Genomic DNA, 15,014 nt, shown 5'->3' on the forward strand with positions numbered 1-15,014 from the left:
ATGAACAAAATTTTGTAGTGATAAAGTGGATGGGTTGAAACTGTAGACGGTATTGAGGCGCGACAGGAGCAACTCGTCATATTGGTAGCGCTTGTCGACCCTTTGCATCGTGTCCGAGTCGATACGATCGAGAAAGCCGCATAGAAAAGCGCTCCATGCTTCCCAATTAATATAAGCTGGAATGATGCCTGTCTCTTGTGCAATGCGAAAGTCGCTTTTATAGCCGACTAGCCAGGCGTACGACAGGAGCAGGCCGCACGCGCTTTTGTGAAGGTCTTGATTTTGGCAGAGCTCCTGGGACCAGTATTCATACCTAGTCAAAAAGATACTCAGGAACCGGCTTAATGAATATTCGTGCTTCAATCGGTTTGCTAATAGCCTCGCACTTCCTATAGCGCTGATGGTATACTTTTGCGTTGTATTTCTTGTATCCCTTGCCGGGGTAGGTTCGGATGGTGACGGCGATTCGTTTGCTATTCCATATCCACCCAGTGGAGGTGTATTTGCCGTTGACGCACTTGAATCTGCCTATGATTTTCGTGTCGTAGTTACTCCTTGGAATCTTTATTAATGTGGTGAAATTGATGGCGTTGTCCCGTGGACTCGTCTAACTGTTGTAACCGTTGTAGTATAGCCCCGTGCACGGATGAGTACATAGACGATGTTGGGGGATTCGCCACTATGGAGAGTGATTGAGTTGTTGCTTGGTGCTATTTACCGTGTCATTCGATGCGATGTGCGATGCGTTGTGTGATGTGCTGTGCAGTGCGAAGACGGTAAATTGTGTTGTGGGAAGATCAAACTTAAGCAGGTTGCCGAGATGGCAGAGGTTAAATACATGACGGACGGGAAGTGGGAGAAGACCATATTAAACAGGTAGGTAGGGACAAAGGAGGCTGATTGCTCTCCCATGAAGTATTCTTTGCTTCCACCTCTTTATAAAGCTTATCAGTGAATCAATGGTGTAAGATCTTATGATATCAGTGTGCGGCCAGTCGCGTGGCCAAGAGTTACAACAAGGAGCTGGCAGCGTATTGAAACCTCTCTGGGGGCAGCTTCAAAGAGACAGTATGAACATGATGGGTGATACGTCAGAAACCCACTTGATCAGTATCATGAGAGCAGGGAACAGGAAATGGTGAGGCTGACTAGTCTTTAGGGCCTCGGCAACGTGCATATGGCATGTCAAGCTACCGAGCAAGCGCAACAGGGAGGATAAGGAATAGGCAAAATATCACAAAGAAATAGAGTATCAAAGGGATAAATAGCTGCATTCTACGTGGATGCCTAAATGACGTCCAGCGAGTTTCTCTCCCCGATGATGCGACCCGCTGCAGCCCGCCCTGCAGGATACAGCTAACAGACATGAGAGAAGTGAGACGCATTAAGAGAAGGGATATGAGGTACCGTATTGATTCGCCATTCACAAACCTTGATTGTCTCTTCATTGGAGTGTCGCTTTCCCCATTGTTGATATCTGTCAAACCCACGGGCCACAACACCACGTCGATGTCCATCTCTCACTGTAAGTGGATCACGGTCCACCTCACGAGAAGGAATAATATCTGCTGCGCTTATCTTGGCTCACGGGTTGTTTACTGTTCCATGTGGTTTGATTCAAGATGGCCTGTACGAATCCATCAACTATACATAGCGACATCCGAATGGGTCGTCATTGGCAAAGGGGGTTACATTAAGACCACCTTGGTTCCGCTGGCAGTCGACATTCGGGTCATCTCCCTGCTTCCCCAAGAAATACCCCTCACAAGTGCCGAGCAACGTGCAGGTAAGAAAAGCCCCTTGGCGCGTGTCACCAAATCTATCCGACTGCCGTTAAGCCATGTTGAGATTAACACCAACCTCAGCCGCAAGCCATAAACAAGGACCGACCTTCTTCCAATGTCCAGCCAGATGCTCGAACGCCCTCCACGCGAAATTTGCCGCGCCATCCTATACACTAGACTGAGATTTTGTATACCATCTCAATCTCTAGGCTAGTGTAGCATATACCATCCCAAAATCTGACCTAATATTTCGCACACCATCTCAAATTCTGACCTGGGATATCATATACCATCCCAAAAAATGTATTAGTATATTACGAGACCCAAATCTGGGCCTTCGTAAGAAGATTCAGGGCCCAAAAAGCGGATCAGCCCCTGGCTAACTCAGCCCAAGCTCAGCCCAACTCAGTGCAAGCTCAGCAGCAGCTCAGCTTAGAGCAGGAGGAGCTCAGCTCTAGACACGGAAATGGATTTTAGTACGCTTGAGTTTCGTCTCCGAGTATTCTGGTATCATCCCAGTCTTGTCTGGCTTTAGTTGTTAGTAGGAAATCTCATGCCAGTTAATGTTTTGAAAGACTCTCCTGCTAGGGGTATCACTCCTAAATGCTTCCTCGCTATCCTACGTTCTAATGATCTTCAAGTAGAGAAAACTGCTATATTATAAACCTGAGCTCAAATCTAGTATTTTAACATTTTTCTTAGCTCAGCTTACTAGTATGCACTCAGGTAGATAATACTCATCAACTAGCCAAATCAGCATGTCACACATCTGCTCTTCAACCCATCCGCTTAGCTGTGCCTGCTGCAACTAGTACCCATCGATTAGAGCGATATTGCATACGCTTTTGTCATGCCCTAGCGTTTATCCCAACCTCATCTTTTATCTTCGGTTACTACTTATAGAACCTCCTTGTTCCCGCATACTTACATGCTCTTGACACTAGGGCGCAGGATAAGGGCGAGCTATAGCATGCTGTGTCAAAGGTTATCTCGATGACAAATCTTCACCGAGTGCATTCTCGGCAAAAAACTAGGATCTCCACTCTCAACCATTGGATAAGAGGTATTCTTTAACTTGTCAATGACACATCAAGTCGGCGGCCAATCCCCGGCGGCCGGTTGAGTTCGGCAATGGTCAATCACTATGGGAATGTAGAGATCTCCTCCGGATTACATCAGCTCTCCGTGCTGTGAACGTGGATAGTGCATTACGTCAGGAATTGCTGATATGTGTGCCACCATGCGGAGATTTGACTGATCTTTCCTTCTGCTACAAATAAAGCTTTGACTCTTCTTCATATCATATTGATTCCCTCTTCCTATCTCCACAGAACTCAGTAATCCCGCATCTTGCTCGTCACAATGTCTCAAGACGAAGTCGGTGCCAACGGCTGGACCAGCACCCCTGCTGATGCGGGAGCTATTTTCGGCGACAAGCCTTACATCAATGAACCCGGTCCCTTATCAATCAAAGATATCAAGTTTCCATCGGATGATTCGATCGTTGCAAAGACAGTCGACTATGTCAAGGCTCGACTTCACCCCGAGACGTTCAACCACTCGATGTGAGTTTACTACATCGGTACATATCCAGCACTCAGTCTCATCTTTACATGACTAATATCAGGTACAGGAATGGCCATCACGAAGCAGCAGTTCCCTGAACGGTATGCTGTCGTGAACCCCTCCAGCTGGGCTCTCACGTGCCTCTTGCATGATATCGGCACCGCCGAGGAGAATCTCATTACGACCCGCATGTCGTTTGACATTTATGGCGGCATCAAAGCTCTCCACATCCTGAACGACATTGGAGCTACCAAAGATCAAGCCGAGGCAACCTCTGAAGCCATCATCCGCCATGAAGACATGGGGGTCGACGGAACCATTACATACTTTGGGCAGCTTATCCAGCTCGCGACAACATACGACAACACGGGATATCATCCTCACGTCAAGGATTTTGGCAAGATGCTTCATGAGTCTACTCGAGCCGAGATCAATGAGGCGCATCCCAGACTGAAGTGGTGCACTTTCTTCTCTGGCACGATTCGGAAGGAGGAGAAAATTAAGCCCTGGTGTCACTCGACCCACCTGATCAACTTTGCCAAGGAGATTAAAGAGAACACTCTTATGAAGCAGTGGGAATTCTGAGGGCAAGTTAAAGGAACTAAGTTACTTAGAAGGATTACCCATATGTGCCAGAATTGAGATTAACAATGATCTCTGTAGCCCCAGAGCTGGCTGTCGAGGATATATCCAACCCGCCTCCAGGGACTTACTGCAGTATTTCTCGTGTATTGTATACCACTCGAGCCTCAGTCCTCGAATGCTATTCGACAGAGTGCCTATGAAGAAAGGCGCTAAACAAGCGTGAATGACTCCAGCTCTTCCTCTTTGGACAACAGACCGCCCTGCATGATTCCATGGACAAAGGCCGCAGAGACGAGAGAGAAATGGTTGCTCTGGTCGCTGAGGCCCTGTCCAGGTTTTCTCATAATGAATGGGGTATTTCCGCCAACCAAAACATGGACCGTGTCTCCGACTTGAATATCCGGAGATGCCAGGCCCATATAGCCCTTGCGCGTGATGAAGAACCGCTGAAAGTATAGCAGCTGTAGGTCAATGTTGACCGGCCTTCCGTCTGGAATTGTAGGAATTTCCTCCTCTACGAGTTGTCTGTCTTCGTGGGTTGCCATTCGGTAATCGTGCGAGTTAAGCCAAATCAGACCACGGCAGAGTATCATCCACATGTTGTCCTCGTATGTGCCCTCTTGAGTGGGATATCGGGAGCTCCAGTAACCGAGAGATCGAACGAGGTCAACCCACTTGTCAAACACATCCATAATCTGCTTCCTCGGACAAGGTGTCACTGCATCGCCAGCAGCTATGATGTCGTCAAAGAGAATTCCAGAAATGTCCAGCTCCAAAGGGTTGTCCCCAGCGGGAGGCTGGAATGGGGTCAAGTCGACGGGCTTCCAAAAGTCCTGAACGTACAGTAAAGCGACGGAGTAGTATTCCCAGTCGCCACCGAGCGAATAATCCGGAACCCATGAAGGCAGTCCCTGAAGACGGTCTCCCTGGAAGTGATATACTTGCATAAACGGCCGGAGATCGCCGTGTAGCTGTATCAACTTGCGAGCTATCCGGACATACAACTGCACCGTCTCGATGGTGTAATCAGATTCGATTCCTGCCGTGGCAGCCTCATCATGCGCAAGTCCGAGGATCCCGTAGATCATATCTCTGGAATCAGTCGCTTTGCGATGACGGAATCTGCCCAAGAGCATATTCAACGGCAGTGGATTTTCTCTTCGTCGATCAACGGCCGAGACCTTACTGTAAAAGGTCACAATCGGCGGCTCCTCAGCCAAGTCGTTTCGGACCTTCATGTTGCAGCATCTTTTTTGAAAGTGCCCAAACATGTTGTCCACAGCCTGACTAAAGACCATCCAACTCAACTTGATGGCTCCGTATTGCACGGTTGGATCGGCTGGAAGCACGGCTTCTTGGACGGTCCACATGCGGGACCACCAGGGCTGTGTGACAAGAGAACGTATACATTCGGTGGCTTTGTACAGGACCCGGAATGACTTGTCCGGAAGAGTGCTGGCATCGGTGTTGAAGTCGAGATAGAACACATGGTGATCATCGGCCAATTTGCGGATGAGGGCAATCGCATTCTCGACTCCGGCTTGACTCTCAGGCGCAACATCGGTGCTAAATGGCGTAGGAGGTGCCACATCATCTTCGTAATCGCCGATAAAGAGCGTGGTTCCGGAAGCTCTTGTAAAGATATCCCTCATCAAGTTAACCTGGTAAGCCTTTTCGACATCATCTTCTTGATTGATGCAAATTGCGTCAGCCCAGACTTGGCGAGGAATGGTCTCATATCTCAGTCTCTGAAGCGCTCTGTACAAGTTCCTCGTAACGCAAACCTTGTGCTGATCGACATTGATCTCGCAAACATCAGTTCTGTCACCCCAACAATAGGACAGAGCTTCAAAGATGGGCTCGTCCTTGAGGTCAACTATTTCGAGATGGCCCACGATCTCGTCGCCGTATTTCCCAGGTTCAAGAGTGAGAAGTCGGATCTTTCGACTGTCGAGAGTGAGGTAGGTGTCCTCGAGATCTGCGCCGTCGACTTCGGAGACCACCGTGGCGAAGACCAAGGGAGAGGTGATGGTCGACATATTGAGATGCCAAGTCTTAGAGCTCCCTTCAAGGGAAGGGACTTGTTACTCTTTATTCCAACCGTCAAGTCAGTGGCGATGTATTCACGCAACGTACTCGTCCCAGCAAAAGCCGTGAATTGCGATGGAGCGGGGCGCGCTAGTCGCAGGCAGCAAGGCAGAATAATTCACGGCCCCTAGGTCGTCTTATGACGGTGATGTAACCTGTCACTGGATAGTGGGCTCGGCGGCCAGTGTTACCAAGAATAAGACAGCACGTGGGTAATTACTCCAAACGGTTAGGCAAAGAAAATACAAGATTACGAGCAGGAAATAGGAAATAGATATATAGTCCACGGTACAAAAGGGTGGGAGGAAAAGGCATCCTCAAACGGTTCCCTTGAAGCCCAATCTAGAAAAAGGAAATCACCAATTGAGATCAGGAGTACGGGCCCGTATAAAGAAACGTGCTCTCTTGAGTGGAAGAGAGGATAGCACGAGCCCCCATTAAGCCTCTGGGCCTGTCCGTAGAAAAGGCCACGCAAGGGTAAATTTTGCCCTTTGAGAACTTATGCTCGCCAAACACAGTTCCTAAGACCAAATTAGCTTGGACGACTGATAGTCAGACAAAGTGTTTACCTGAACTCAGACGTTTCCCATTCAAGGTGATGAAGTCTTCACCTGTCAACATATTCAATCCACATTCCACGTTGAAATATTGTCCGTCAGACTCAATTATCTGGCTGCTCGAGTCCTTCTCTCCCAGGGCTTATGTAATAAGGATTGTATTGGAGGTCTCATAAGACCACGAGCCAGGGTAGTGACCTGGGAGTCTGTCCCGAGGCATGTCAGTGCTGCAGAAACCGATGTAGAATTTACTATGTGATGTTATTAACTGCGAAACCAGGCGCATTTGGAAATTTATTAGAGCCGCAGAAGACTTGTAGCATGAATACGTACCAGGTTTTGTTCTGACCCCAGGTCCGAGCCTCAAAGTAATAGTGCGCAACATTTGGCGGTATGCATTCTTGAGTGCGGAACATAGCGGATGGAAGTCCTGGGTTTGTGAGAGTAGTTAAAACAGCTATCAAACTCTTAGTTCAGTACACACCGATCCGCTGGGAGTTCTTACAGTGCGAGTACTCCAGGTCGTCACTGTCGTTTTTGATTCTGATGTCAAAGTCTCTATATATATCGTAAATAGTCTCCTAGACACGATACGACAGCCTATTGTGGAGATCAACGTTGTTTCTTGCGAGGTGTTCTCTTAGCAAGCCCCTGGCCGCGGTTTGGCCTCATCTGTCAGCAACATTCGAGGGCATCCAGTTATCCTCATCCGGGCGGGAAGCATCTGCGTTGGCCTCGAGAAGTTGTCTGATCGTGCTTATGTCCCCATTCTGGGCCAGAACGTGTAGGGCCTGTGGATCCTCTTTAAGCGCCTCCAGATTATGGAGTCTAGATTTCTACGCTTGATCAAGGGCATCACTGGTGGTCGTCGTGGGGAACAGATGAATGAGTGTGCAGAGGTCTAGAATCGATAGGTGCCGCTCCGGGATGCTCCCCAAGACAAGGCCAAACAACCCTGCATCATCAGCTTTCCAGTCGCGGCCAGTTATCATGGCCTTCAGGCCATGTATTCGCATCGAAATGGTGGTTGTTGCATGTAGAAGAACAGTCCAAAGACATTCCGTGTTACAACGTCTGATAGCCAGGCCAACATGTTCAAGGCCATCTACTCTGGATTCTTCCAAATAGTCGAGGGCTCCGTAGCAGCGGAGCAATTTTTCAATCACCTCCTTCTGGTCTTTATTTAACGCCGATCGCAGTGGTATATCTCCGTCCTTATCCCGAGCGTTGAGCTCCGCCCCTTCAGACGCTAGAATCATGGCAGCCGAAGGAAGCATTGCCTGCCGCAGCCACCATATGTAAGGGCGTTTTGAGCGACTTCTTGGTGGTAATGTTAATCGTGTCCCTTCGAGTTTTCAAGAGCAATGATACGATATTAGGTTCGGCACCTCAGCAGTCCGCTGCGTAATGCAATGCATTCCAGCCTCTGTCATCGATGCTTCCGACCTGGGCCCCGCTGTCCTCCCCTCGAAGGTAGCCAGATGCAGTGGCGTCTGGTCTCGTATGTTTGTAATGTCGACGTTTCCCAATTCTTCTACCAGGCTCTCAACTTCATGTTCATCAGAGAAAGCGGCCGCGTAGTGAAGGAGAGAGTTTCCACTCTCACCGTCAGCCCTGGCCATGTTCCACGTTGCCATAAGCTGCTCGGCAAAGTCTCTGCGGCTTTGATCTGCTATCAGGTCGTTTTGGTCTCTCAGAAGGTAGGTCAGCGGGGTGTTTCTAAGTTCGTCAACCTGAAGAGAAACCGAAGTAATGAGAACTTTATGAAGAGATGGTATACTTTTAAAAAGAACTGCTTCGAAGTTCACCAGGGATATGATGCTGAGGTACACATTTGCATTCGTCGCAGGGGCGAAAAATATGAGTTCAAGTCTACTGGCAAAGCTCCGCTTTCGGAAGAGGAGAAAGTTAGAACCCCCCCATCAAGACATGGCAAGGCCGTCACTAATGGGCACGATAGAATGAAAGCTTTCCATTACCAGTGTAGGTGACAACTGCAGATTTTGCGCGTACTAGAAGTCAAGGCTCGATAGGAAGTAAGGGGCAGCAGCGGCGAACTGGTCAAGGTGAGGTACAGGGTGCGGTGTTCAAAGACAGCGTCGCGTCGGAGCTTTACCAAGAAGAAAGTTGTTGTGTAAACAAATAAAGATAAAGTTTAAGAACAAAAGCATGCTTGATCTTCACTCGTTCGTCTTTCTTGCCTTCCCCCGTACTCCCTATCTAAGTCTAGATCACAAAGGGGATGGATGATCTGGAGCAGTTTGCAGGTTGTCAGTGGTGTTGCGAGCGGGTAATTGAACCCGCGACCTGTCTGCTTGTACCATTTACGGCGGTCACAGAGGGGATGTGAGATAGAACAAAAATTCTAGATTAAAACTTCAAGTGAATCCAAATCTTATCCCAGCCATTCTCTAACTCTCCATTGCCCTCAAATATCACTCGTTTGCAGAGCGACTTTGTCTCCAAGTAGCATCCAACGGCGGCAAGACAATTCGATTCTGGCGCGCACAGGGTGTGACTGGGAAACCCGTTCGCTCACCACTCCATTCCCCTCCAAAGATCATCAGAGCCATGCCAGCTTGACATGTCGCCATCAAAGTCTGACTCGCCCTAAATCCGATACTCCTCTAGCATCTCGTGGACTTGAATCAAGTTGTTCATTGCATGTGCCTGATACTCTTCCAATCTGTCTCTGGGAACCTGTTCAATTACGAGGTGGAAAGCGGGCGCTCCCCATATGACCATCTTGGGCAATATCTTAGACAGGTTGGAGACCTCGTCCTTCAACCCGGGGTGGCATCTGTGGATGAGGTCAATCAAATCATTAATATGGTTATTTGTGACTCTATCAATACTGTAGAAACCGTGAGAGAAGCAGGCAATAGAGAATCCTAGGGCTTACTCGAAAATAGTCATCTCAAAGCCGGGGTACAATAGCACTCCGCAACCAAAGTGTGCTTCCAAGTCCGAGAGCCGTCTCGCTACGTACATCTGGTGATCGAAGGACCCGCTCGGGTCTCGGCAGTCTCGCCGGGCATACTTCTGCCTCTTCCGGTCCTCGATTCGCTTCCACTAGCCGTTTTACCGCCTTACGTTCTTCTTCGTCCCTACAGGCAATCCTGTCCTGGCGAGTTTCCATACAGTAAGAGTCCAAAAGAACCAATGTCCGTCGCCAAGGCATCCATAACGTCCAACTGTGAAGGCCATTACACCCCTCGAAGTCCCTTCCCATGAAGTGCTTGCCCCAAAAACCCATCCTTAATACTCCTTTCCAACATTACTCAATTTAAAGTTCAACCTCGAACCCTCCGCGCTTTAGTTCCAAAGCCGGCTCATCGGTGTAAGGAACGATGCATAGGTCGTTGTTCTCGTCGTCGTCATCCTCCAGAATATCGTCGTCGGTCAACCCTTCCCACTTCTCTATATCCAATGGTTCTGAAGGCTCATTAGTTTCCGGTTTCCGCAGGGAGTCTATGGAAAACATTGTGCTTTGCTTACCATCAACCATCGCTGACTTCTCGCTAGGTGCAAACACCATATTTCCACCAGGAATCGGCACAGGGGTTCTGCTGATCACAAGGCCGCCCCTTAGGATTATCTCCGCGATTTTACTCCGTCTTGAAACTTCGCGATACCGGATGGCAAAAATGACCTCCCCATAGAGCTTTCCGGTCGTAATGAGAGCCTCCTCTGTGTTGAACCCCGCCTTGATCATGGCATTCAACCAAGAAGGAATGGGCAGAGAAGCGGCCGTCAGTAAACGAAGGGCTTCGGTAATTGACACGCTGATCTTGGCTGACAATTGGTTCTGTTGGAGATAGGTGACGGTAGCGTTGATGCACGTCTTGAAGCCAACGATCATGTAGAGCTTGCGTCGGCCGGGCCACTTTCCCATCTCAGCCTTGATTTCCTTGCGAGCTTCCGGGTCCTCCCACATCATCTTCAACGTCTTCTCCTGTTGAATAAGCTTGAATGTGCGGATAGTTTGGGTTGATATGGCAAAACCGTTTTGGTTGCCACTGGTGAGTAGCGACTGGAAGATTTCACCAAGACGTGTTTCCACAGAACCAGTTCGAACTTCATTGAGAACGGTTGAGACGTCCGAGAGAGCTATTACAGAGGGTGACTCTGTGTAAAACGGTTTTGGGTTCGTGATGGTGAAAGACGCCAGTGGTTCCTCTGGATTAGTGCACAATCGTCCCAGCAGAGAAGGCGCATATTCACCTTCCACCACATCGCCTGGGCCCAACACAAGGAATGTTCGGGCTGGCATCGTCGCAAGATGGAAAGAGTTGCTGATAAATTGCTCTGGTCTAATGCAGAAGTAGTAAAATTAGACACCCATGAAACAGTGGCAAGTTTGAGAAGCGAGGCCGCTCCTATGCTGCCGCGAGTTGTATTTCAATGTGTTCATGTTTTTACTCATGATATGATCCTTAGCCTTTGTGATTCAGATCATCATGAACACATAATGCGATCATGGTCTGACGTGTGTCAGGTAATCATCAGCATACATTTGTGAGCTGACATGATCTGTTTCCGGATCTCAGGTTGTTATCTTCGAGACATGCATCGTTAGCGCCAAGCCACTGGCTCAAATTGGCCGCCACATTCACTGTTGGGTGATGGGTCAGGCCATCTTCGTGGCTGTCGTGGTGTCCATTCGCACAGGTGCCTTGGGACTCACCACCGGCTGGTGACCCATCCCCTCTCGATCCGCGCTCTTACCTCTCACTCGTGATTTCCTGAGCTCAACTTCCAGGATGGACCCCGCCAACGCAGAAACCGCAGCCATGGCGCGAAGGCAGTTCCTTGTTTTCGTCAAAAGGGGGCCATTATCGCAGGACATTCGTCGCCAGCACGTCCAAGTTCAATGTGACATCTACTCCAACACTGGTGAGCGGATCTCTCACCAATCGGCCACCAGATGCCTTCCGGTCATTCCTCGCGCTTTGGAGCAAGAAATATCGTGGGCGATCCAGGATTACGTCAAGGACCCGTTCCAGTCCCACCGCGCGGTGCTTGCATTCAATAACTTCACAGATCATGGAAAGTACCTGGAACAGAAGCTCGACTTGCCTGGTTTCTTTCGGGAGTGTGAAATCAAGGATCTTTCTGACGTTGACATTCAGCTCAACATCGTCGATTCCGCTGACACTGACAGCGGAGGCTCTTTTCGGAGCATTCCATGGGAGATCCTCGAATCACCAGACGTCTCTTCGATCGGCTCTGGTACGGTAGTCCACGTTCGCCGAGTTTTGAAGAGCTGTCCGAACCTCGACATCCAGATCATCGAAAAGTTGACAGTCCTGTTTGTTACATCTCGGTCTACGAAAAGAGATGACATACCACATCGAGTTGTGTCTCTTCCACTATTCTCAATCGTTAGGCAACTCGACAATCGCTTCGTGGATGTGCAACTCCTTAGGCCAGGCACTTGGGATGCGTTTCGAAGCGCCGTGAAGCAGGGATCCTACGACATGGTCCACTTTGACCTCCACGGCGCGGCCATCGATCAGGAAACTGGTAAACGGTGCGTGCTATCCCGGCGGTGCGAGAACCGGTTATTCTTGAGGAAGTCTGGCTGACGAAACTTGCATCAAGCGTAGTGCGTGTCTCTACTTCAATGATCTTGCCGTGGCTGGTGAGGAAATCGCCGATCTGCTTCACAAGAACAGAGTCCGGTTGGTGACCATCAACGCTTGCCAAAGTGCCTTTCTCCATGGGGACCCTGGGACAAACCTAGCCACCAAGCTTATGGGGGACTCTGTCGAGGCCGTGGTTGCCATGTCTTATCAGGTAACTCCAACAGCGGCCAAGATCTTCTTGAGCAGTCTGTATCGAGGCCTTCTCGTTGAAGGCCAAGAGATGGGAACCGCTGTTTTCAACGCCAGACGTGCCATGCAAGCCTCGAAGCAGCGGGATGCGGCATTCGGCTTTCCGGTCCTTCTACACGATTATGCCGTTCCATTGGTCTATCAGGTAGCGGGTGGCGGTCTATATGTCAAGGTGCCGGAAAAAGTGACGTCTCCGGAGGAAAATACCGCTCTTGCGACACTTTTCGCCAATCGACCAGCTCTGGGGAGGGAGCAGCAGATATTATCGTTGGAGGACAAGCTTATCCGCCAGAAGGTTGTCGTGCTCACATCCTTGATCGGCGAAGGCAGGGCTACATTCTTGTCCCACTTGAAGCCGTGGTGGATCATTACGAAATTCGTCAAGCGAATCTTCTGCATTGACTTTCGGCACTTTCCTGCCTTCGATCTTGAAGGAAAGACGCCCACAGCACAAGCCGTCTGTGACCGGCTGCTTGACTTCACTTGGGACGCGAATGGAATCACCAGACCGTCAGGTCTCACGATGGACTTACTGCGAAAGACTCGGCACTTGGTTGTGTTGGAGCATACGGATTGCCTTACCTTAAGTCCACCCATGAACCGAACTAATCTTGACGCGGCCCTCAAAGACTTTGCTCTCGACTTCTTTGACGACAAATTTGCGAGCCTTCTCCTGATCACATCCACTTCTCCAGAATCGTGGGCTAGCCCTACAACCCCCGAAGGACATCGACACAAAGCCGGCGTCCAAGTACTGGAACTCGACATCTCGGGTCGGATGGGAGTTGCTATGGAGATTCTGGGGTGGTCAGAGCAAGCACATAGCGCCGGCCTTGAGTTTCGATACCTCCAACGCATTGTTCGACTCTGCTGCAGCAACACTCTCGCAATGCAGGCTCTCCTACCCCCTTTGTTTGCGAGTGGCTCGTCCGCCAGGGATGCGTTCTGGAAGCTTCAGATATCACCCGCCCATCTGGATTGGAAATCTACCTCACTCGCCAGCATTGGTGATCGTTTCGATGCAGCGTTCGATGAGTTTGGGGAGTTCCTCTCGGTCTTCCTCCCCATACACGTCTGCTGCTCGAGGAGATACATCCAAGAGCACATTGGAAGAAATCTCAGCTCCCTCCCATGGGCCACCGAATCAGGGTCAACCGTAGAGACGAGAATCGACGACGCTGCCATACACCTGATAGCAAGGCTCTGCATCTACGGCGCGGCGCAGGTCTCCAGCCCCAAACTTGCTGCGGCAATCCAGTTTCATCCGCTTTTCTGCATCTATCTCCGTGACAGAACCACTTCTTCTCGGCTTGAGCGCTCATTCCGGAGCATTGCTCTGTATCAGCATAATATTGCGCGGAGATGGGCAAGTGGGGCTAGCAGACAGAAAATGCTAGATGCCTATTCTTATCATTACCTGGCCCAGTTTGGCGCACTACATTTCATTCTGCAAAATCCTGCTCTCTTAGCATCCGACCGGAGAGCTTTTGATCTACCCTGGATCATGGCGAGTGTGTACTGCAGCCAGGTCAGGGACCCGCTGTTGGAAGAGGAAGAATTGATCACGGATCTTGCTCTCCAGGCTTTACCTCGCCTTGTTGATGGGTTGACATGGACAGACAATAGGAGCCTCAACGTCTTGAACATAGCCCTCCTTCATGGCCTATATCGAAGCATGAGCTTTCAAGACTGCTGTCTTGTGCTTCAACTGCTGCAGTGGATTACATTGCACTACTTCAGCCTCAGCAAGACTACTGCGCGGCACGCGAATTCGTACATCATACTTCTTCTCGAAGGCCTGCGCCTAGTCGGAGAATCAGACCCTTCCTCTCAGCTTTTGCGTTTCATCAGATCTGTTAGTGGTCTGACAGCAGTTGAGATCGGAGCAGCCGATCTTGATTGGGCAGTGATGGACTATGCCCCGGTCTACGACGCATTAGATGACAACAATTTCCAAGTTGGTCACTCCAGGCTCTTGTTCTTGCAAACCTGGGATCAAGATTTGCGATTTCGACTGAATTGGCTCCAACTTCGTACTCAAGAAGCCATCCACGACTGGGAGGTAAGTCAAGCCCAGTTTCTAGCCGAAAGCAGCTGGACAGGTGGTGCTAACGATCAGAAGCAATGGGAGCCCGCCAAATATTTTCCGGAAATGTCCAAGAACGAGAGACTTGACACACTGAATGACGTTCTTGCATTCACCCAAGGAATGGAATATCTCGAAAACAAGGACAAGGAGGGGTTTGACAAAGCAAGGTCAACGTTACTCCAAGTTATGCTCGGTTGTAGTGAGAAATGCGACACTGACCGTCTTCTTCATACTCTATATTGCCTTTTCCTAGTGAGTAGTAATCACATTGGTCAATCCCAGCAAGAAAATTTCCACTGACGAAGGTGAAAAATCAGTTGAGTCAAAAGGCTAAGGATTGGCTCGCATGTCTCGAGTTCCTCGACCAGATAGAAGCTACCGAACTGGATCTCGCAGCGAAACCAGGATTCTGTAATGTCGACAAAGAGAAGTATTATGCAGAAGCTTATCGTTTCAGGCTCCGTGCTCAATGTCACCGTGGCCTTGGCGACTGTGAGAAGTACAAGGA

The 15,014-nt window shown here is 49.6% G+C and overlaps 4 protein-coding genes across 4 annotated transcripts; 2 read left to right on the forward strand and 2 right to left on the reverse strand.

Moving 5' to 3' along the window:
• Nucleotides 1-3,146: 3,146 nt before the first annotated feature.
• On the forward strand, nt 3,147-3,935 carry LRP88_00493 (uncharacterized protein; the record flags this gene model as incomplete). The annotated part of the gene is made up of 3 exons (XM_083237202.1): nt 3,147-3,240; nt 3,355-3,366; nt 3,418-3,935. 3 exons carry the CDS (start codon nt 3,147-3,149, stop codon nt 3,933-3,935), a joined length of 624 nt encoding a protein of 207 aa, XP_083107093.1.
• A 209-nt stretch (nt 3,936-4,144) lies between these two features.
• LRP88_00494 (HET domain-containing protein) lies at nt 4,145-5,974 on the reverse strand (the record flags this gene model as incomplete). Its single annotated transcript, XM_083237203.1, has 1 exon — nt 4,145-5,974. The coding sequence occupies one exon, from the start codon at nt 5,972-5,974 to the stop codon at nt 4,145-4,147; it is 1,830 nt and encodes a 609-aa protein (XP_083107094.1).
• A 3,892-nt stretch (nt 5,975-9,866) lies between these two features.
• Nucleotides 9,867-10,853, reverse strand: LRP88_00495 (uncharacterized protein; the record flags this gene model as incomplete). Its single annotated transcript, XM_083237204.1, has 3 exons — nt 9,867-10,015; nt 10,079-10,690; nt 10,805-10,853. The coding sequence occupies 3 exons, from the start codon at nt 10,851-10,853 to the stop codon at nt 9,867-9,869; spliced, it is 810 nt and encodes a 269-aa protein (XP_083107095.1).
• A 490-nt stretch (nt 10,854-11,343) lies between these two features.
• LRP88_00496 (uncharacterized protein) lies at nt 11,344-13,767 on the forward strand (the record flags this gene model as incomplete). The annotated part of the gene is made up of 4 exons (XM_083237205.1): nt 11,344-11,891; nt 11,970-12,113; nt 12,190-13,703; nt 13,763-13,767. 4 exons carry the CDS (start codon nt 11,344-11,346, stop codon nt 13,765-13,767), a joined length of 2,211 nt encoding a protein of 736 aa, XP_083107096.1.
• Nucleotides 13,768-15,014: the final 1,247 nt, after the last annotated feature.

Source organism: Fusarium phalaenopsidis, assembly GCF_050370095.1.
Source record: "Fusarium phalaenopsidis strain FUZ10S chromosome Unknown contig_32276, whole genome shotgun sequence".
Lineage (NCBI taxonomy): Eukaryota > Fungi > Ascomycota > Sordariomycetes > Hypocreales > Nectriaceae > Fusarium > Fusarium phalaenopsidis.